Source organism: Phalacrocorax aristotelis, chromosome 2, assembly GCF_949628215.1.
Source record: "Phalacrocorax aristotelis chromosome 2, bGulAri2.1, whole genome shotgun sequence".
In the NCBI taxonomy this organism is placed as follows: domain Eukaryota; kingdom Metazoa; phylum Chordata; class Aves; order Suliformes; family Phalacrocoracidae; genus Phalacrocorax; species Phalacrocorax aristotelis.
This window is the reverse complement of record NC_134277.1, coordinates 121,677,751-121,700,858: the sequence shown is the minus strand read 5'-3', so window position 1 is coordinate 121,700,858 and position 23,108 is coordinate 121,677,751. Positions and strand designations below refer to the sequence as shown.

General features: G+C 44.0%; 1 protein-coding gene across 4 annotated transcripts in view; it reads right to left on the bottom strand.

Annotated features, from left to right (window-relative positions):
- Positions 1 to 23,108, bottom strand: part of MAPRE2 (microtubule associated protein RP/EB family member 2) — a 104,872-nt gene that overhangs the window by 49,484 nt on the left and 32,280 nt on the right. The window contains exon 1 of one of the 4 annotated variants that reach the window (XM_075084976.1): positions 10,496 to 10,718. The exons of 2 other annotated variants lie outside the window; for them this stretch is intronic. In XM_075084976.1, coding sequence (XP_074941077.1) covers positions 10,496 to 10,614 — 119 coding nt within the window. In that variant the 5' untranslated portion in view covers positions 10,615 to 10,718. Of the gene's footprint in view, positions 1 to 10,495; positions 10,719 to 23,108 lie in introns of those variants that run through there. One more of the 4 variants, XM_075084978.1, reaches the window with a different exon arrangement.

Below are 23,108 nucleotides of genomic sequence, written 5' to 3'. Positions count from 1 at the left end.
GATATTACCAGTAAATAACTTGTACTTAAGAACTAATCCTACCAAGGACTAGCTAGAATAGGGCTGAACTTCTAAGTGCAATTGCTTAACTGCTAAATTAATTTTGGAGCAACTAAAACTAGAATTCACTAATCTTTCATGGAGTAAATTGCCCTTTATGAACATGCTAGCTCAACCATCTGTGATTTATGTAATGTATTATTCTTGCTGTATGCCAGTAACCACAAAATTATTTTACCATTGTTATACTGCTAACACAATTGTTGAGACTACCAGCATAAGTAAAGCTTCCCCAAAACTGACTTTTCCAACCACGTTGATCTTTGAAGGTCTGTGAAGTCGGTGTTTGCTTTTAGATTTTAGCTTTTAAAATCTCCTGCCTATCTAAAGGGGGAAATCCCCAAAGCTTTGTTTTCCCAAATAATGTTCTTTAGATAGTGCTCACTCCTTTGATGTAAGTGTGACTGTAAGAACACAATTAATGGCAGTTACAACAGTGTTTATCTACAAGCCCCAGTAAAACCCTGTACCTTAAGCTAAGAGAAGCATAGGTGCCCTGTTTAATAGGATTTGGCCTCCTTTCATGGAATACCTTGAGGTCAGTTCCTGAAGTGTATTGCTTCCAGCTGGCAAATGGTGACGTTACCATGTCCAACTCCCACAATAAACAAGGCAAAAAAAAAAAGTTGAATGTGTGAATTACCTTCGACTACATATAAGTGCAGTTTAGAAGGTAGTAATCTGTACTGCAATGTGAATATTCAGTTTCTTCAACCCTCTCAATGTTGCTGTAGGTCATGCTACAAGACAATTCTGCACCACTCCCTACAAAAGCATGTCAAATGAAGCACACATCTGGTAGCTTAAGAGCTGTGCTTATAGTTAAACATTTTCTGCAGATTAAATTTGTCAATAACGTTAATATTTTCTGCATGAAAAATACACAATTCATTAAAAGTAGAGGGAGAAATTTATCAGCTTTCAACTTCAAGACATAATCTTTAATTGCAATGTACATAATTTTATGACATAGCAGAACTATCCCTTTGCTCTACTGTGTGCCTACAACCTTTCGGTCATCCTTAGGTACTAAACTACGGAAGTTGCTCCCAGTGATTTAGAGAATGCGATATGAAGTAATCACTACACGGTGGCAGCAGCAGCAGTATGCAATCAAACTGAGACTGCATACACACATTTTTCTTCTCCATTTGAAACCTTTATGATGGGGTGAATTCACCGTGGTGGCAGTACTAAATTTGTTGCCATATCATACTCCTTTCACTTTTAAAGTGCCTGATTTTATGAATTTGTGTGTTTCGTTTTGAACTCAATAGCTGTTTATGCCTATTAGAGAATTACAGAACAGGATCATAAAGTGCCTCAGGTAGGCAGGGAACTCCAGAGATATCTGCTCCAACCTCACATTCACAGCAAAGCCAGCAAGAGAAGGCTGCTGATGGTCCCATCTATCTAAGTTTTGAGTCTCTCCAAGGACAGATATTCCACAGCCGCTCTGGGTAACCTCTTCCAGTGTTTGACTGTCCCCACTGTGAAAACTTTTCTCCCAATATCTAAAGCCATTTCTACTGTCGCAGCTGCTGCTTCCATCACCTCTCATCGTCGCCCTGTGTACCTCAGAAGAACCTGGCTCTGTCTTCTCTAACCCCACCCCCCCCATTAGACAGCTAAAGACTGCAGTAAGATCTTCCCCTCTCCTGAGCTGGCTCTCCTCCAGGCTGACCAAACTCAACTCACATGTTCCAGCCCCCTGCCTATTCTGGTGGCTCTCTGCCCCACTCACTTCTGTATGACATGGTCTTTCTCAAATTGGAGAGGCCAAATTCGGACACAGTGTGTGAGATGTGGTCTCAGAAGCACCAGAGGCAAATAATCACTTCCCCAGAGCTGCTGGCTACATGCCTGCTAATGCAGCCCAGCGCGGACTTGGCCTTCTTCCGTACAAGAGTGCACTGCTGACTCATGTTCATCATGTTCACCAGCACCACCAGGTCCGTAATTCTATAGCACTTCAGGAACAATTAGAGAGGGGGTGCCTAAGGTGGTAGTGGAAAAAACCACCTCACCATATTAAAAATAGAGTTGCTCAAGAGACGAGGCAGTTCTACAGCATCCCCGTTGCTGTGAAACTCATTTTACACTTGGGGGCCGCAGATTGAAAACATACATTGGAGAGCCAAACTTCTGCAGGCAGAAATATATATTAATGGAGAAAAGAAAAAGAAAATACTCCTTATGCCTCCTTGAGTATGACAACTGGCACAACACAAGAGTGTTGACTGAAAACAGCGTTTTCAGATCCCGATTCAGAATCTACATCTTGCATAACTTTGAAACATTAATATGGGCAAAGAGTGATATGGACTCCAAATAATAATTCCATAAAATATAATTAATGCCACTCTGCATAACAAGATTTCCAGCAGAACAGCTATTTACATGTGAATGCTGTCCTTTCAGGAAAATGTACCTCTTTTATTCAACCAATTATTATTTCACTGCCTCCATGTTCCAGCACTCCCACACACTATAGTCTTTCTGTATACGAAAGCTCCCGCGGGACTTTCGTATCACTGGGTTACGTACTCCACTTCCATACAAACAATTACTCACAGATTCTATAGTTATACAAATCATAGCTTATTAAAATAACACCGAATCCATAAGTAAAGAAATGCATATTCTACTTCAAATATTTCAGTGCTTCCTATTCATTATATTACTGGACTAGCTCCACAGAGATTAACCTTAAGAAGCGAAGCATAACAACCATGTAAAATTTGCCTAAAATGAATTTTCATTCCTCCAAAATTGTTTAATACAAATTGCCAGCAAGCCCTTCCGAGCATCAACACCGCATTCCACAGTGACAGGCAAGAATTTGCATTCATATGCATCTCTGAATAATTACAGCTGCTTGGGTAGGAAATCTGTACGGTGCTAAGGAACCCTGCTGTAGGAGGGATGTTCACTTGAGTTACTCCTAAAAGATAAAACTGAAGTCCACAGATCTCGCTAACTAGCTCTCGGGGTTCCCAATTGCCAGGAAACATAATATGGAAAATTAAGCCTCTGAAACAATACACACAACCATATGGAAAAACTGGCCATATAGCATTGCTTTACACTATACCATTAGAGCAAAATAAGGTATTCCTTTATGCTGTCAACTGCCACACTAGAGAAGACAGGCCCATTTTACACAGAAGAAATCCCAAACTCCAAACCGAGAATTTTTCAGTTTGCATAGCTTGTTTAAATATTGTTCCAGACCGCTTCTGTTTAAATTCACATGAGCTCACACCAGTGTTTCTGTCCTTGCCCCTCCAGTCATGCAGGACCGAGATTCACAGGCTCCATCTTCAACCACCTCACCCATATTTCAGACCCTTTCCCTCCCCCACTCAACACGAGGAAGTAACACGAGGCGGCCGCACATCAGACCAGAAGATCAAGACCACGACCTGCATGGCATATTCCTCTCCAGGCAGAATGATTTGGCACAGTTGTTGGATTTCCTACGGAAGCTACATCTTTAAGTCTCAACTCACTGATGAATGTTTACATTTCCTGTTTGGATAGCATAGCAAAAAAACCAGATTAGACACAAAAGCACCCTTCACTAACCATAGGGCTCTATGGGAAACAAGAAGTCATTTCAGAGTGGTTGAGCTGAGCCATTTAATGGGTGTGCTTTCAGGATACAGAGCCCTTCTCTATCAAGTATTTAATAATTTAGTACACCACCAGAAACTTCTGTCAAAATATCACAATCAAGGTTTTAATTTTGAATTAAATATGCGATAGCATGAAGACAACAGAGTTGTGTTAGAAATTTTTAAAAAGCCACTGCTTTTAAAACCCCAACAGTTAAATGCATGTTCAATAAACTTTCATGGCTGATATTCCCCTTCCCCTCCCACCTAATTATAATGAAACAATATGAAGAAGATGCTTTATCGGTGAGTCAGGCAGCAGAGATCTGAGCAAGATCCAAACAGCTACGCAGTGCTCAGCTAACACCATCCACAGAAAAACACGGATGTTTTCCATTTACGTTCCCTAGGCACCGATACTGGAAGCGAGCGATCAGTGCCGCTAGCTGGAGGCCAGGATTCAGGGAGCGAGGAGGACGCAAGTATCCGGACGCCGTCCCGGGGCAGCACGAGTCTTGCTGCTGCCGCCACCACGCTTACGCCGTGCTACAGCCTTCGTGCCATCCCGCTCAGCGGTTTGCGTGATTGAGAACAGATGTGGTGAGACCACTCGTTTTCAATTATCAAACAAAGGCTGAAAGTTGCATCTCCAAAACGAAAAGCTGGCACACAATTTATCTTCTTCCTTACCAAGCCTTTGCTATAATTAGCTTTGGGCATGAAGAGGGAGAAAAGACTGTCAAATTAGACTAGCCTCCCCCCACAAGCCCCAAAGCCAAAACCTCTGAAGATATTTTTAAGAAGTCACTCATTCAAATTCCAAGGCTGGAAGTGTAAACCTACTACACTTATTTTTTCATACTGCGTCCTAAAACAAGTTTTATATGTTAAAAGGTTAGACCAGGTATGTCACCTGGGAGAACATTCCTGTGGCACAGCCTGCCTGTCATGAGCTAGCTGCATCTCCCCCAGACCATTTGTGCAGCAAAGGAAAAACTCAAAGAAGTTGCTTCGATTAGGCTGTCTTGGTGCACAGCCCCACCTCCAAATCACCCTTCTCTTACAAGACAGCATATTTTTCAGTGCCTGTTTTCCAGGGAGGCTAGACTGAAGAAACCAGGCAGCAGCCAAAATGTCTATTTCTATAAGTGGCAGCATCAGGTTCAGTTCTCACATATCCCAAAGTCGCTCATTTTTTTGTTAGTATGCCAGAAACACAGTGCTGTTGCTATGCAGCTCAGCAAGGTAGTTTAAAGAAAACCCACACCATGCAACAAAAACCAGAATGCAGCCTCCCACCTACAGGATGTTTCTGAAACCCACGGAGGCTGGGTGCAAATTAGGTGTACTCAGACCTTTTTGGAGAGAGCACTTGGGTGCAAGCTGAGGAGACGGTGCTGTCTGAAAGTTACTTTCATTTCCTTACACAAACTGTGTTCTCTGTGGAGTGTTGTTTTATTTCTCTCCCTCCCCCACCTCCATAAAGCTACCTCTCTTTTAGCCCCTGATTTTAACAAATACCCTCAACTCGTAAAACATTGTGAAGATATTTCCTTCAAGGAAGATCTAAAGCCAGGTCAAGAGAGGTAGCCCAATAATACAGGCAGAGTAGCTAGGCTTCAAACTACCAACGCGGTATTGAGCAGAGTCATCCTTATAACCCTCCGAGTCATTTACATGCACTCGCATGTGATTCCCAGTTATCTTCAGTTTCACCCTGTACTTTTTGAGGGCTAGACCTGCCCAGCAGAAGATACTCACCAAAAGAGCTCTCCCTAGGCAGAGTACTCCCTAATCAGAAAACAAGATTAAAGAGCAGCAGCGACAGGAAGCCAGCTTTATGAAAGTGAAAGAAGAGAAAATGTAGGGTACCTAAGTTCAACAGGAGCCAAGGAAAGGTTTCTGCATGGTAACTCCAATGCCAGCTAGCAGATGCTGGCTCTAAGTCATCAGGATGGTCTTCTCTTGGATAGCTAGCAACTGTCTTGTTGCAATCCAGAGGCTTGACAGACAAGGGTGTTATCACAAATACCACTTTTAAAAAGGTCAACCCAAATTTGTGGGGTGTGATTCATGTGGGTTTTTGTTTTGTTTTGTTTTTTAAACAAATATTTATTATTGCCTTTCTCTTGCTTCCTGTGAAATCTAGGGCAAAATTCTCATAATCTGCAATAGGAGCAGTTAGGCCAAGAGCAACTGCCTCTGGAAATAATGTTTCAATTACTAATATGTTTAGTAGCATTTCCTTTGACTAGCATTTACAAAGGATGAAGCCAGTCGTGCCCATCTGTATTATGAAGACAACTCCCTGCTTTTACTCTAACTTCTTCCCGGTTCTCGGCAAGAAAAGTTTGGGCCTTAATCTATTAATTTTAACAACACAAATGATCTTTTTTACTTCAGTGGAATTACCTGCTCACCATATTCAATGGAACCTAATTTTAGAGCAAGAAACACCTTCTGCCGGAGTAAGGTGAAGCACCAAGTCTCCCTTTGTACCCTGAGTAAAGCTGCACACATGTGGAAGGCACAGAGTTGCCACAGACAGTGGCAGGGACGGGTCCTGCAGAGGGAAGGATGCTCCCTGCTGCGCGGGGCCAGCCTGTGTCCGGCAATTCATCGGGAGCTGGGAAGGCAAACACCAAAACAGATTTTGCCGTAACGTAAATCTTGACTTTCAGCGTGGAAGTTATCAGCTCCCGCTGCAGTAAACTAAGACTGCCAGATGCGCTCTGTAACACTCCACAGTTTATTTCAGCAGTGGGTGAGGAAATCACCACATCCGTCCAGCTTTCATTATTATGCAATGCACTGTTGTACAGTGGCAACTTAATGATTTCTAAAAGGAAGGTAACACTTAGGAAAACCAAATATTTAAAACAGATACCATTAGAAAGGTACATACTCATAGATAGGAAAGGTTTTTTTCTGTTTTAGTTTTAGTTTAGCGTTTTAAAGAAAAATAATCAGGAAATTAGCTCCCTCCCCCTGCTTCATGAAATTTCTGGGTATAAAACTAAATACAGCCAGTATACAAAGGACCAGAAAAGTTTTTTAGCAGCACATAGGTAAACCAGAAGTTAGGCGTGGTATCCTGCAAAGGAGGGTGCAACAGTTTGTCTCTTTTAGACTGGAGTGGTTTTGGCAAGGTATGCCATTCAAACCTGGAAATATCCAAACTCTTTGTACAGCTAGCTTTTAAAAACATGATGAGCTGATCAACCACACAAGATGCCTAAATTTTGGCAAAAAAGGCACTGCAGACATGCCCTGCTTAAAACAATTCTCCACACAGCAGTTGATTTGGTTTCTCATAAAATTTTTTCAGGCATTTTTGAACATACAAGTAAAACTATAATTAAATGTAACGCCATTCTCAGAAACAAGCCCAAATCTATTTTGGGCCAACAAAACACCTCGGTTCCAACAAAATTTTAAAGTCAGTCTCCTGATCTGGAGCACCTGAAACAGCATTTCCCCAGAGAAAAATAAATTGATTACAGTTATTTACTCTGAAAGGTAACATCTCCCTGTGACTACATTTTATCTCAAAGTGCGTGGTTTCCATTTACCAGCTAAACGAGGCTGGATGAGAAACTTAACACCTCAGGCCTGTATGTTCCAGCCTGCAAAATATAACATGTCCTTTGGAAGACTTGGGAAAACTATTTGTGGCTTTGCATACAGAGCACATGGTTGGGACTCATGTGGTATAGGTTCAATTCCCTGCTGCATCCACAGCTTGGTGGATAACTCAGGGCAACCCCTTTCACAGCAGTTTCCTGGGTTGCAAAATGGTGTAAACATCACCTCTTTTTAAATCTGCTTTGGGAAGTGGATATCAAGTCTTTGGAAGGAGTTGGTATTTGAAACAATAAAGCCTTTTGGTTTTTTTGTTAGGTCTGAAAACATCTCAATGAGAACATCTGAACTGGTAAACACAAATTCATTCTGATCAACAAACACTAATTTTTATGAAACACAGTATGTTAAGAGTAAAAATGAGGAAACATTTCTGATATTACAGGAGAGCGAAGTGAAAGGCAAATACTGAACCCTCGATACATATGGTAGGCGCAGTTTTACTTAAGAGCAACGCTGCAGCATGCAGAAGTGTATTGCGAGCAAAGCAGTACTTCTAGATCCATACAACTGCTGATCTGATGTCATGCTTTCAGGCTGTGCTTAATGACATATTTATTCCATATTTCTAGATGCAGATGGAACAAACCAGCCCGACAATCAGAGGCATAGCAACTTGATGTGTCATATGGTGAAGTTATATAGGCTGCTGAATAAGCCTGCTTCAAAGTCAGCATGGCACCAACAGTCCAGGGTGGCAGTAGGCATATTACTGATGGTACTGACCTGTTGCATTTAGTGATCCCCTGCTTCAACTCAAACTCAGCAAGGACCAAATTAGCCTAGCTATTAAATATTTGTATGGAGGTTAAAAGCACATTACATTCCAGTATCAAGGAGAAGTTTCACCAGTTTTCACATTTTCTTTAAGGTTTCTTTCTGTTACGGTTGACATTTACTTCACAAAGTACTTAGAGCTACAGATGAAAACAAATCATTCTCCCCACTGCAGAAAGGGAGAATCAACAGATTTGGGTGCCGTGACTCTGTAGATGGGAGTAGATTTTCACAAGAGAACCTAAATAGGATTCCCCAGTGGAAATTTTTATATGTGCATTAAAGGTTTATTTCTGAAAAAAATTTAATTGGATTGTTTATTTACTGCCCCAAAATAATGTGCAATGTTAGTATTAGTAGTTCTGCATTCCTTTATATTGCTTTAGATACGGATACAAATGGATACAAAGCTCCACAAGACTAAGGATAACTCCTCTGCATGAAAGGCTATTCCGATGCAGAATAACTTCCTACAGTTTCTGGAAAACTGGGCAAGTGATGTAATTATTTCTGTCAACATGTGCTTAACACAGCAGCCTTGCAAAATGTCTTTTCTAGACACTGAATCATGGAATCGTGAAGGTTGGAAAAGACCTCTAAGATCATCAAGTCCAACTGCCAACCCAACACCTCTGTGCCTCCTAAACCGTATCCCGAAGTACCACGTCTACATGTTTTTTGAACAAAACCCACATAGTTCAAGGTACGATATTAAGGCAAAAGGACAAGCAAACTAATTTGTAGATGGGCTGCAGAAAACTAGAAACAAACATAGTGCAAAATGATAAAGGAGAACCCCACTCAGCAGAGGTTTTCCAAAGAACTCTTCTGAAGGAAAGCAGTGAGATAGCAATCAGCAGTATTTATGTCAGAATAACTACAGATGCACGATAATTCATTTCAAATCTATTCTATGCTTCTATTTAGGTACACAATGGAAATCTAGCTTTCCTCTAAAACAGAATCTCATACTGCTCAGCTGAAATTCAGATATAGGAAGCAAGAGCTCCAACCTTTCTACAAGTAGAAACAGGTCTTTACAAAAGCAATTTTGCTACTCTGTGCTAAATGTGCGCACAGGGTCTTTGTTACACAAAGTACCAATAGATTCAGAGAGAAGGACAGGCTAAATTTTTGCGGTGTTCAAATGAACCATGCATCTGGATCTCCGATGCATTTCACGATCCCCTGTCAGTGTGTGATCAACAATGAGATTCACTGTTAAGGTTATTAACGGTCGGCTATGCCAGCAGCAGCTCTCTTATTCCTCAGCAGAAGAAAAAAAAAAAATTGCTATTTTCTTCAAACAAGCCAAGTCACCCACATTTGTTTTCGTCTAATCAAGCATACAACTCGCCACTTTACTCAGATATTTGAAAGCAGCATCATTTCCTGCTGTTTGAAAAATCAGCTTTAAGGGGCGTGTTCTCTGCAGAGGCATTGCTTGCTGTCATCCAGGCAGTATTTAAAATAACTGTATATTAACATAAGGGGAGCTACCGACCGTATTATCGGCCTTCGGGTCGGCAGCAAGGAGCACATAAAACCAGTTGCGTTCCGGGCTGCGCCGCGACCCTTATCAAACAATGCAAACAATTTTAATGAGCTTATCTGCCGGAACATATTGTCAGAGATGTTGATGCAGAAGCGCTGCCAGCAGCGCATGCCAAGCCATTCATCAAAAATACCTACAATTGCGACAAAAGACGACGTGTCCCCCCCCCCCAAAAAAAACAACAAAAAACGAAAAAAGATAAACACAAGACGGGGGTGGCTCCGATCGCCGCGGCGGGTGGCGGATGGAGCCGCCCCCCACCTAGCACCGGGGTGCTGAGGGGGTGGGTTGTCACCCCCGCCCCCCGACCGGCGGGGGGTGGCTGTCACCCCCGGACCGGTGTGTGTTGGGGAGGGCGGCCCCCCGTCCCCCCCCCGCAGGGCAGTGCCCGGTGCCCGAGTCCCCCGGCCGGGCAGGGGCTGCCCCCGCGCCCCGCCATCCCCGGCCGCCGCCTCCCGCACGGCGCCGCCTCCGAGATCCGCAGCGAGGTGCTGCGGCTCTTCCCAGGGACAGCTGCCTGCGCGGGGCTCGTTCTTTCCTTCCTTTTTTTTTTTTTCTTTCTTCCTTTTTTCTTTCTTTTTTTTTTTTAATTGTTTTTATTTTATTATTCCTAACCGCCTTTCTTCCGCCCGGCAGCGGCGAGCCCCCGCAGACATCCCGCCTATTCACCAAACGCTTTGCAGCCGGACAATGCCAGCGCCGCCGCACGCCGCAGCCCTGGTCCGTCCGTCTGTCCCCCCGCGGCGGCGGGGGCCCCGCATCCCCTCCCGCCTTATGCAACCGCCCCCCGCGCTGCAGCCCCCCCCGCCCCCGCCCGCCGCCGCCCCGCTAGCCGCCGCAGTACCTGTAGGAGCGCTCCCCCCGCACCGTGTGCTTCCTGAAGGGGATGATGGTGCCGTTATCCTGGATGATGTCGTTATTGTTCTCGCCATTTGGGGAGAGGGCTTGGGTCGGTCCGGGCATTGGCGCTCCCGCGGCCCCGCAGAGCTCCCGCGCTGCTGGTGTGCGGAAGGTGGCGGCAGCCGACTCGCCCCGCCCCGCCCGGCCCCGCCCCGCGCGTCAGCCCCGCCGCCGCCCCACGTGACCGCCCCTCGCCATGGCAACCGGGCGACTCCGCTGCGCCCCCGGGAGCGGGCGGGGGGGGGGCAGGGCCCGCTCCGCACCCCACGCACAAAGAGCCGCTCGCCCCGCGTGTGCGGGGGGATCCGCGGGGGAGGCCCGAGGCCCCAGGCGGTCCTTCTCGGTGCAGGCAGACAAAGCGCGAGGGGCAGCCGGCCCCCCCCCCCCCCCGCCCCGTTATCCCCCCCGCCCCGAGGACGTGTCCCCCCCCACTCGTGGGCGGCACAGAAACACCTCCTTCTCCCCGCCCGGAACGGGGAGGGGACCCGCGCCGTTCCTCTGCCCACCGCTCCCTGCGGCAGCGGCCGCGGCGCTTTCGCCCTGCCTTTATGAGAAGAGCCGAGACGTCAAAGCCCGACACCGTCACCCCCCTTCCCCGGCACCCCCCGCCGTCGCCTGACGCCAGGGACCCATTTCGGGCTCCAGCTTTTACCAGCAGCACGGAACAAGCCCCCGCGCCGCGCCGTTACAATGCCCAGTATAATTCAGACGGGGGAAACAGCTCCCCTGAACACCTTAATTCGGTAGACAGGTCATTGACAAAAATGTGTATAAATATTAAATGCTATAGGAACACAAGGATGTCAGAAAACATGGACTCCTCATCATAAAAAACGTAAGAAGGTCTAAGTCATCGATGTTATTTTTGTTCCTGTTCCCGTGTCCCCTGCTCCGCCTGGATTTCCACCCCCGCTCCCCTCTCACCCTCCCCAAGCACCAGGGTGTCCAAGTTACCAAGCTCTATATATCCCTGCTTACAGCTCCACTGGGGAGCACAGTAAAACACCCGTCAAGCCGCATCGCACGTTTCCATCTTTCTCCTCAGGCTTACACAGAGAAACCATCTGATGGCACATCCTTTAACGTCTTGCTTGGGTCAGAAACAAGAAGGAAAAAAATCCTGCCGAGGCAGCAGCACTGAACTGCTGGCCCTGCTAGCTCTGCCAGCACCACCATTCACACCACCCCTCATCTCTTCCTCCCCTTCTAAGGGTCTCTTATCCCCCTGGTCCATTTCCCTCTGCAGATCTCTGTCATTTCTGCACATCCCCCCCTTGCCTAAATAGCAATGTCCTTCAAAGTCTGACGTTAACCACAGAGCGATGCTGGTCATCCTCAGAAGCAGAGCTGAACTTCACCGCGGTAAAACCTACCCTCATGTCCCCACAGTGGATCAAAACTCACACATTTACCACATTAGAAAAACAAACTGTCCAACTGTTTACAAATTGTTTTCTCCAAACAGAAACCAGTAAGTATGACTATGGGCACAGTCTCTGAACAGCTCTGTATGACCTCAAGGCTGTTAGATACCAAAGAGCAAAAAAGTATTTGGGAAGATCTACCAACGTCTTTTTTAAAACAAACAACCAACCAACCAACCAAACAACAACAAAAAAAACCAAAACAAAAAAGCACCCCCAAATCCAGCTTTCTTTTAAAATAAGTTTTAAGGTGGCAGGTCAAATGGAAGCAATATGAGTATTTCTAATACATTCTCAGAGGCACATGTTGCTATCTTAGTAAAACCCAAAAGTTTTGAAGCATGAGTTTGATCAGGTTTATACCTCAGATTTTTCCTGCAAGAAGAAAGTGATTTTATGAAATTTTAACTAATCTTTCTCTAACCTTTCAGACTGCAATGACACTTTGCTGAACGCTTACATGATTAAGCTCGTGATTCAGACTCTGGATTCACAGAGAGCTTGCAATGCAAATACAATCAATAACTAAACACCAACTGCACAGCACTTGGACTGCTGAGAAACTACTTGGATTTAAATCACGTGTATACATTAACACATACACACAATCTCTAACAAAATCCAAATTAATTTGCCAATTTGCCATAGTCCTCTGAACACCAGGACAGCAGGTTTTATTTATTCTTTCTGCCAGGTTTTCAAATATACTCCAATTTCACTTTCATCAACCAACCTAAGGACATTTGCAGTTGACATGCTTTACTGAAAAATGTTCTATTTGTCTGGCAACAGTAAACCCACTAGAGAAAGTTGCCTTTGAGTCTTTTTCAAAACAAGCAACAAAGTACATCCTGCTAAAAAGACCAGTAAGTGTCTTCCGAGTAACAGTCAAGAGCATGAAGAAGCCAGAAATACTACATGGTGACAGAATATAAAAAATAATCTATAGCAGGTCTTTAGCTGCTAGACATAACCCTACCTGCTCTGCTAGGCAGCGAGCACTAAAACACACTGCTACCCTAACTTGTAAAAATATTTTTATTTCTTCACCAGTGGCAAAGAACAGAAGCTTCTTTACTGAAGTCTCCAAAACTGTTTAAAACCTGTGCTGGCAAAGCTACAGGAGAGAGGTGCAGGTGAGGACAGCACAGCAGCCTCACTTCAGACACCTGTTTGCCTCTGCATTAGGATTCAGGGTCAGAAAACACACGCTACCTCAATGCAGTACCTTACCTTTATAGAGGCTGAGCTAGGCCTTGGCCAAGGCAGCTTGGCGCTGGTTTTCAGAAAAAACATGCTTCTTCGGTTGATCTGGCACAGCCTGGGGAGCACAGGGCACAATAGAGATTCCATATGCATGGCACTCCCTCCACTTGCATCTCTGTTTGAGCACTGCGTGGCCCACAAACTCAACTCATCTTTACATGCAGGAAGCCACCAGCATCCTCTTCCCACTTTCGTTGCTCTGAGCAGAGAGGTCTCAGATGTGGATCCAGCAACACAGAACAAGAAAGAAGAACCTGGTGCTGTTACTAGGCGCCTGTACGTCTGTGCTGCCTTTATAGGTTTTTCCATGTAGTAGGCATACAAATGGAAAAGCAGCTTAAATAATAAAAGGTCAGCGTGGTGTTGATAAAAAAAAAAAAACCACCTATGGTATGTTGAAAGTACTGAGACCTAGTACTCACAAGTGATACGCAGACTAAGCAAAGAAAAGAGCCAGGAAAGCAATTAAGGGTGGAATTACAAAGCCTGATGTAATAGATCTTCAAGCACTAAGAACCACAGAAGCAAAGGCTGGAAGGGACCTACAGAAGCCGTGCAGTCCAATCTCCCACTCAGAGCAGGATCATCACCAACACGAGATCAGGTCACGTTTGGTGACACGATGATAGTCTAGCCAAATCTTGAAAATCTCCAGTGATGGATATGTCACATCCTCTCAGGGCAACCCGCTCCCGTGCCACGTTAGCCTGCTGTTCCCCATTTCCCACCCGACTCTGGCTACAAGGTGAACCCAACACTTCCCCCAGAGAAGTACAGCAAGTCCCAGGTATGCTGAAGATGAAAAAAGCACCACCCTACCCCAGCACATGCATTTCAGTGCTTTGATTTCTGCTGTGGTGAACCGGGTAGAGCAAACACTAGCAAGCGCTGCAACAGGCCTAAACGTCATTCTCCAAAATCTTGTTGCTCCTTCCTCCTCAGAGCTCTTGTTTTCAGTTCCTCTCTCTGTACTTGCTCTAGGCCTCACTTACTGCAGTAAAAAGGTCATGCAATGTAATTTATAACGCTGAGTGTGAAATCCCCTAAAAGCTCAAAATGCAATGTTAGAACATCAGGCATGCTCAAGCCAGAATTTTATACCAGCCAGCTAACATGGAAATAAATTACGAGTATTTCAACACTAATAAGAAGTGACCAGCCTCTGAAAACAGAGGTGATGGCCATGCTAGAGACCTCTGCTGATATGTTTGTCAGAAGATTAAAAAGAAAAAAACCACACACAGTTTTAGGGAGCTTTCTATGTGACCTGTTTTAAGCTGCACCAGGGGTGGAAACACAGCCCTACCATTTACCATGGACTGATCCAGACTGCACTGGGAGGATCTCCAGAACACGTACAGTACATTGATGGTATCATCCTGTGGGGTAACACAGCAGAAGTAGTTTCTGAGAAAGGGAAGAAAATAGTCCAAATCCTTCTGAAGGCTGGTTTTGCCATAAAACAAAGTAAGGTCAAGGGACTCGCACAAAAGATCTAGATTTTAGTAATAAAACAGCACGATGGACATCATCAGATCCCAATGGATGTGATCAGCAAAACAACAGCCATGTCTCCACCAACTAGCAAAAAGGAAACAGAAGCTTCCTTGACCATTGTGGGTTTTTGGAGAATATGCATTCCAAATTACAGTCTGATCACAAGCCTTCTCTATCAAGTGATCCGGAAGAAGAATGGTTTCAAATGGGGCCCTGAGCATCAACAAGCCTTTGAACAAATTAAACAGGAGATAGTCCATGCAGTAGCCCTTGGGCCAGTCCAGGCAGGACAAGATGTAAAAAATGTGCTCTACACTGCAGTCAGGGAGAATGGCCCTACCTGGAGCCTCTGGCACAATCTGAGGCCTTCTATACCCTGAGTGAAAACAACATATTGGCAGCACATGAAGAGGTTTGAGCAACTCTGGCAGAAAGCACCAGGGGAGACCCAAGAACAACCCCTGCAGTTTTGGAGCTGGGGATACAGAGGGTCCAAGGCATGCTATACTCCAGCTGAAAAAGAGATATTGGCAGTATACAAAGGGGTTTGAGCTGCTTCGCAAGTGGTTGGTACCGAAGCATGGCTCTTCCCAGCACCCCGACTGCTGGTGCTGGGCTTGATGTTCAAAGGGAGGGTCCACAGTACAATCTTTATTGCAACTGATGCTACATGGAATAAGTGGCTTGCACTAATCACCCAATGGGCTCAGACAGGAAACCCCAGTCTCCCAGGAACCTTGGAAGTGATCGTGGACTGGCCAGAAGGCAAAGACTTTGGAATATCACCAGAGGAGGAGGTGACACGTGCTGAAGAAGCCCCACTGTACAACAAACTGCCAGAAATTGAGAAGTAATATGCCCTGTTCACTGATGGGTCCTGTCATCTTGTGGGAAAGCACCGGAGATGGAAGGCTGTTGTATGGAGTCCTATATGGCAAGTTGCAGAAACTGCTGAAGGAGAAGGTGAATCGAGCCAGTTTGCCGAAGTAAAGGCCATCCAGCTGGCCTTAGACATTGCTGAAAGGGAAAAATGCCCAGTACTTTATACTGACTCACAGATGGTGGCAAATGCCCTGTGGGAGTGGTTACAGCAGCGGAAGCAGAGCAACTGGCAGCACAGAGGCAAACCCATCTGGCCTGCCACACTGTGGCAAGATATTGCTGCCCGGGTAGAGAATCTGGTTGTGAAAGTACATCATGTGGACGCTCATGTCCCTGAGAGTCAGGCCACTGAAGAACATCAAAACAACCAGCAGGTGGATCAGGCTGCTAAGATTGAAATGGCTCAGGTGGATCTGGACTGGCAACATAAGGACAAAGTATTTATAGCCTCACGGGCCATGACACCTCAGGCCATCAAGGAAGAGATGCAACACGAGATGGGCTCGTGATCAAGGGATGGACTTGATCATGGACCCTATTGCACAGGTTATCCACGAATGTGAAACATGCACTGCAATCAAGCAAGCCAAACAGGTAAAGCCTTTGAGGTACAGAGGGCTATGGCTGAAATATAAATATAGGGAGGCCTGGCAGGTTGTCTATATCACACTCCCACAAACCTGCCAAGACAAGTGCTGTTTGCTCACCATGGTGGAAGCAACCACCGGCTGGCTGGAAACATATCCAGTGCCCCATGCCACTGCCCAGAACACTATCCTGAGCCTGGAAAAATAAATCTTATGGCAACATGGCACTCCAGAAAGAATTAAGTCAGACAACAGGACTCATTTCCAAAACAACCTCATAGACAGCTGGGCTAAAGAGCACGCCATTGGGTGGGTACACCACATTCCCTGTCATGCACCAGCCTCCAGGAAAATCAAACAATGCAATGGACTGTTAAAGACCACACTTAGTGATGGGTGGTGGGACAAACACTGGGATATACATTTAGCAAAGGTCACCTGGTTAGTTAACACTAGAGGATCTGCCAATCCTGCCCAGTCAGAACACTTACGTACTGTGGAAGAGGATAAAGTCCCTGTAGTGCACGTAAAAAATATGCTGGGGAAGACAGTCTGGGTTATTCCTGCCTCAGGCAAAGGTAAACCCATCTATGGATTGCTTTTGCTCAAGGACCTGGGTGCACTTGGTGGGTGATGCAGGAGGATGGGGAAGTCCAATGTGTAGCTCAAGGGGATTTGATTTTGGGTGAAAACAGCCAGTTAATTAAATTGTTGTTTGTTAATTGCTATGCAATACTGTATATCATCACTACTATGGTGGCTATATGCCATATCAACAGTATTACAGTAAGAACCACCCAGATTAATGAAGAATGAACTTTGATGAAACCAAGCAAAGCGCAGTGGTGATGGAATCAGGACTGGCTTCAGCATGCAACAATCCACCACCACACACCATCTCTCTGGCCCTGAAGGACTGTTACAACAGATGTGAAGCCCAAAGCCATGGACTAAATCAACTCAATGAACATTTTATAGGGATGGCCCATAGACTAAGGGAATGATATCTGTGTGTACATATCAAAAGACAGGCAAAGAGGCGGTGATTAATTGAGATGTATTGGAAAGCGTGGGACCCAGGCATGACACAGATGGTAGAGAATAAAGGGTGGACGCTGTGCTGGTTTCAGCTGGGATAGAGTTAATTTTCTTCCTAGTAGCTGGTATAGTGCTGTGGTTTGTATTTAGCATGAGAATAACAGTAACAGGCTGTTTTAGTATTGCTAAGTAGTGCTTACACTAGTCAAGGACTTTTCACAGCTTCCCATGCTCTGCCAGCAAGAAGCTGGGAGGGGGCACAGCCAGGACAGCTGACCCAACTGGTCAAGGGATATTCCATACCATATAATGTCACACTCAGTATATAAACTGGGGACAGTTGGCTGCGGGGCAGCAAGTGCTGCTCAGGAGCTGGCTGGGCATAGGTTAGCGGGTGCTGAGCAATTGCATTGTGCATCACTTTTGTACATTCTTTTATAATTTTCCCTCCCTTTTCTGTCCTATTAAACTGTCTTTATCTCAGCCCACAAATTTAACTTCCTCCCACCCCAATTCTCTCCCCCATCCCACTGGGGACAGGGCAGTGAGCAAATGGCTGTGTGGTGTTTAGCTGCCTGCTGGGTTAAACCACAATAGTATGTGATACAGCCAAAGTATAAATACAATTAATGATTGCAGAAATTCCCCACTGCTTGGGTAATTTGGAGGGGGGTGGGGTAGGATAGAGGGTGAGATAAAGTAAAATGCATTTAACTCCCGAGTGGTCAATGAGCATCCCTCACCTCTGACATTGCTGTTCGTGTTCAAGTTTGTAAAGGAATCAGTGTGATATTCGTTGCACTGCTCTCAGAATACACCTCAGCTGCAGCTTCAAACTGGAGCAAACACCATGCAAATATCATTATTTTGGCCCATGTACTTCACTTTTCAGAGGAGTTTCATGAACACTCCTGTCACAAGTGCAGGTTTTTCCACTAAGACAGACAATGAGAAAAGAGGATTTTAGGCAAACAAATGGTTAGAAGGAAGCAACAGCTTTTGTAAAGCAGCAGTCCTGATCAACGTGGTCTGCTTTTCTAACTTAACTATTCTCATAGTCTTCCTTTATCAGGATGAAGATTAACAGAATTCTGCAAACCAACAAATTTACACACTGTAGAGCAAAATCAAAGTTATTTCCAGCACTCAAGTGTGTGTTTTTTATCAGAAACCTGTGCAGAAACAGGCTGTCCTTGAAGGAGTTGGCCAACAGTGTTTCGATTTGAAAATAAGTGAATACAGCAATTCAGGAGGAAAGTTTGGGAAAGGATTGAAAAAAAAAAAGTAACTCTTGTCTTGGGCACATCTTGCTTGTTCAAGGAAGCCCCAGTTCATTAAGGTACATAGACATACTTTATTTCCAGCATGAGTAGATTCAGTAAGATTAATATAACCATGAGCATACTTAATTAGGCTGCATCAGAATCAGCCAAATTTCTGATAGTATACACCATGAATAAAAGTTTCATTTGGTAAATTAGGAACAGAAGACTTAGGAGATCCAGATTTGCATGTTATCTACAGGAAATACAAATGAGGTATCTACAACTGCACATCTATTACAGAGCACTGGCTTGCGCCAGGCTAAATTAGTGCACAGTTCTAACCTGTAATGATAACGCATTACACAGAAACATCCATAAAGGAATTAGCAACAGCAATGTTACTAACACAGTGAGCGTATATCAGATATGATGTGGTATACGATAAGTTTCAAGCTGACCTCGGTTATGCAGAACTCACATTTCCCGTTTCACTGACATACTGTCAACCGCAGCGTTCAGCCCAAAGGAAAGCTCCCACTGTGGCATAAAATCACTTCAAGTGAAAATTCAAAACTATAAATTTATAGACTTTCTTTGTTTACACAGCACTGAATAAATTCTCCCATCTCCATTCTGTTACTTCATTCTACGCCTTGAATTTCAGGGTGCGTTGCATTTAAACTCACCATACTGAACAGTAAATGATAATTTTGTCAGGACAAAGAAACACTGCATGAGTTTTAATAAAACAGCTACTTATCACTCCAGACATCCTGTAGATAAAGAATGAGCTTCCCACCCTTGGGGATTATAGTGTTGCTACTTTAAGCAAAGTCTTGATTATTTGCCTTCCCTGGAGAGAGACAGATAAAGAGAAAGAAAGAGAGGGCTGTCCCAATTACACAATGTGCATGGACCACATCCCTATGAGGTAATTCAAGTCTATTTTTAAATATTCGGACATATTTATATTTCAGAGGTCACATTTAATATTTTAAAAAGTATTCTGTGCCTGTGAGGAAGAGTAAAATAAAACTTGGGGCTTTTGTTAGCTAAGCATTCTTGGAAATTCAGCCTAAAAGCCTGCAAATCCAATCTGACCATTAGCGTACGAATTCCTCACTGGAGAGAGAGGTCTTGAAGAGCCACAGCCTGTGGGTATTTTTCTTTAAAAAGGCAGCAGCTACCTTTTATAGTTACTGCATAAATCAAATAGAAATCAGAGGATTATTTCAAGATTCAAATACTGTCTACAAAACCAGGATTTCTTTTGTTCACAGAAACAGGATTTCAGAAACCTTTGAATAGAAGCGATTTTAAGGCAAGTTATATACTTTTAATATTAATGGTTAGGTTAAAACTAATAAATAGGTTTAGTGGACATTTGTTAAATCCAACCCTTCCAGGATTAGGCTAAATCCAGCTGTTTTAAAGCAAAAAATATTTCATATTTAGAAAGAAGCACTCTCTAGTATACATCAAAAGATTCTGTACTTAAAACATAAGCACTTCACACCAAATATCCAAATATTTTTTATCCCACATTTCCTACGTAACAAAAAGATCCAATGAGAACAGGCAACACTCAGTGAAGGATGGTTCCAAAGAGAAGAAATTTGCACTTCCGTTAATTCCAGACCAAACCAAAATTTTGAATTCTTTAGTGTCTGTTACACTTGTGTTCAGGGATATCCACTGGGCTATGGCAGAGTTTCAGGCACACCTTGGGCAGCTGCTTTCATCTGAAAACCTGTAAACAGAGGCTGTGATCAATAAATGCTTGAAGTAACAACTCATGTCTCTTACTCTGCCTTTAATGCTGATTGAGAGGAACAGAGGCAGGAGGCTGACTCATGGCTCATTCACATGCATTTACATGGAATTATTTGGCTGGAGCTGTTCTAGATTTACCATTGCCACTTCCATTTGCAGTGAGGTGTTAACTACTTTTCTAGGCTTGTTTTGTCAGGGTTCAGATGTAAAGACTACGATGGGTCAAACCAAAAACATTCAAAGTGTTCAGGTAGTCTGGATTTCTACACTTTTTCAGAGGATGACAAAAGCCTTAATTAAATGAAGGTGAGATTCATGTTCTAGAAGAGAGGGATTTGGGATTTTCAGGTTTCCATACACTACAGCTTATGACTGTTACCTTTGGAAAAGGTCAGAGCTTCAGACATCCATATCTTAAACAAAACCAATGAAACAAGTTATAAATGGTAAGAACCTGGAAGGGTTTGGAAATGTGAGAGACTAGAAGAAAAACCTAGCACTTCTTTACATATTTTCAGCTGTTGAGGAATCTTTGGCTTTCCTGAGGCTAAATGGAGGTATTGGGAAAATGCAGGCAGGTAGAAAAACATGCAGGAATGGACAATCTACCTCTCTGATGTTCCTCCTTACATTCTACACTGAAAGTATCAGCAATATACTTCAAAGGCATTTCAGTCAAATGATATATTTAATAAAAGCAACACTGGGGCATGGAAGAAGACAAATGAGAACCTTTGCAACACCATTTGACAAAGTTTCTGACATGAAAATCTAATATGGTTGTATCACACACTAAAGTGATACCTTATCAGCAGACGATGGCTTTCAACATTACTTGTTAACGTTACTCTGCTGAAAACTTGACTTGGCATTGATATTACACACTAAGAATTCAAGAACAGTTAAGAGCAGCTGTTGGGATCAATAAGTTTGTTAGTACTGTACAATAAGAGTTGTGAAGCTGATAGCCATTTGATTTGCATGTTATCCAAGTAATTTAATGCCCCACATGACTATCCAATACCTGCATATGACATAGGGAGAAGTTTAAATGCTTCGGAATGATTATTGGCTAAGATCTGCTCAGCATTCAGTGTTGCACCTTGCCCAATATCACCGTTATAGATACTGGACACAGGGTTTATAACCTATCACAAGGAACACCACATTTGTCAACATTTACCAACCTGTCCAAGGTGCTCATCGTTGCAAAAGAGGAAGGGAGAAGGCATGGCACAAGAAAATTATGGTTCCAGCAGACAGTCAATTAAGGTTTTAGATACCTATTACTGGATCAAAAGCGCTTCAAACAGCTGACAGAAAGAGCTGGATCATTAGAAAACAAGATTCGAAGGGGTTACTTTGTCACAGGAAAATGTTAATTAAATGTCCTCCCACACCCAGCAAAAAGCCAACAAACATTATTACATACTCTTGCTAACGTGAAAGAAATACAGAGCATATTCATGCCTGACCGGGATCAAAATTGCACTGCCAAGTCATTCAGTAGTGTGTGAATGTTTCCGTGATTGCAAACCCTGGCCCAAGAATCCAGTGCCTCCCTGCAAAATACTCTACACAGTTTCCTCAGGTCCTTACAGCGTACTACAAATCATTCTGTTACAAAGCATGTCTCACATGCCCATCAAACTAGCAAACTCCAACAAGTTACACAAGAAAGCGGAGTGCTTTTTTTGCTTGTATGCTGCCTGCCCCTTCTCTTGGTAACTGCTTTTTATCTGGGACATTCACAGCATTTTACAAAAACTAATTTATGTCAGCTTTCCTCATTTGACAGGCACAGAAACAGGCTCCACTCTTATGACCAGCTTCCTCAAAACACTGTCAGAAATCTGTGCAGCCTTCCCCAGCTTCACTCTCAGCACCACTGAGAGCACGCTGGGTCCTCATCGTTTCCTCCATGGTTTGCTTTCTGATCCATGCAGTCCTTCCAGCTCTGTTCACTCTTTCTCACTAGCCCTGCAGCTAAGCAAATCCTGTCCCTTTTCTCCATTGCTATAACTAGATGAGTGTCTCCTCCCTTTTATCTCAGGATTTCTTCCACACCTGAGGTTTCCCCATTGTTCTTTTTCCCATTCTTTTCCACCCTTCCCTTGTCAGGCATAATTCTTTGTACCACTTGGGCAATTTCCACTCTCCTTCATCAGCCACCTGCAGAGAACCTGGGTCAAATTGGTTTCCTTCCCTCAGACAAAGTCCCCAGCATACCTATTGTCCAGCTAACATGCTGTCATTAGCTAATTACACCTCATTTCACCCAGGCTGAGAGGAACGTGCTACAGTACTTGCCTGCTAAGGTGCATGCACATTCACACGCAGTCATCCCAAGAAGCGACACCTGTATTTCAGGGCTGCACAACACCCAGGATTCGCACGCGTGCATGACACGTTGCCACCATTTGCATACTAAAGAGCTGAAATCCCCGAGGCACCTCAGCACCTCTGGAAAACTAGGTTGCAAGGATTTGCTTGCCATCAGTAGCTCACAGAGAAGTCAAGGAATGCTTCCTCTCTGGGCTAGAACAAATATATATATATATATATATCACAAACACAATTAACAGAAATTTGTCTTACTATTCGAATAGACTTGCTCTTAGCTATTTCAGGCTCCTTACAGGCCAAATGCAAGCATCTGAGGCACTTTGCTCTTTACTTTCTGATAATTCTGTACAGACATGCTTTTTAACTTGCTGTTAAGCATTTAGACCTGCAACACACTTGTAAGTAATAGTTACTATTTGCAAACGCTAGAACATTTGACAACAAGAAACTGTTCTTTTAAGTACAATTTAATTGCTACT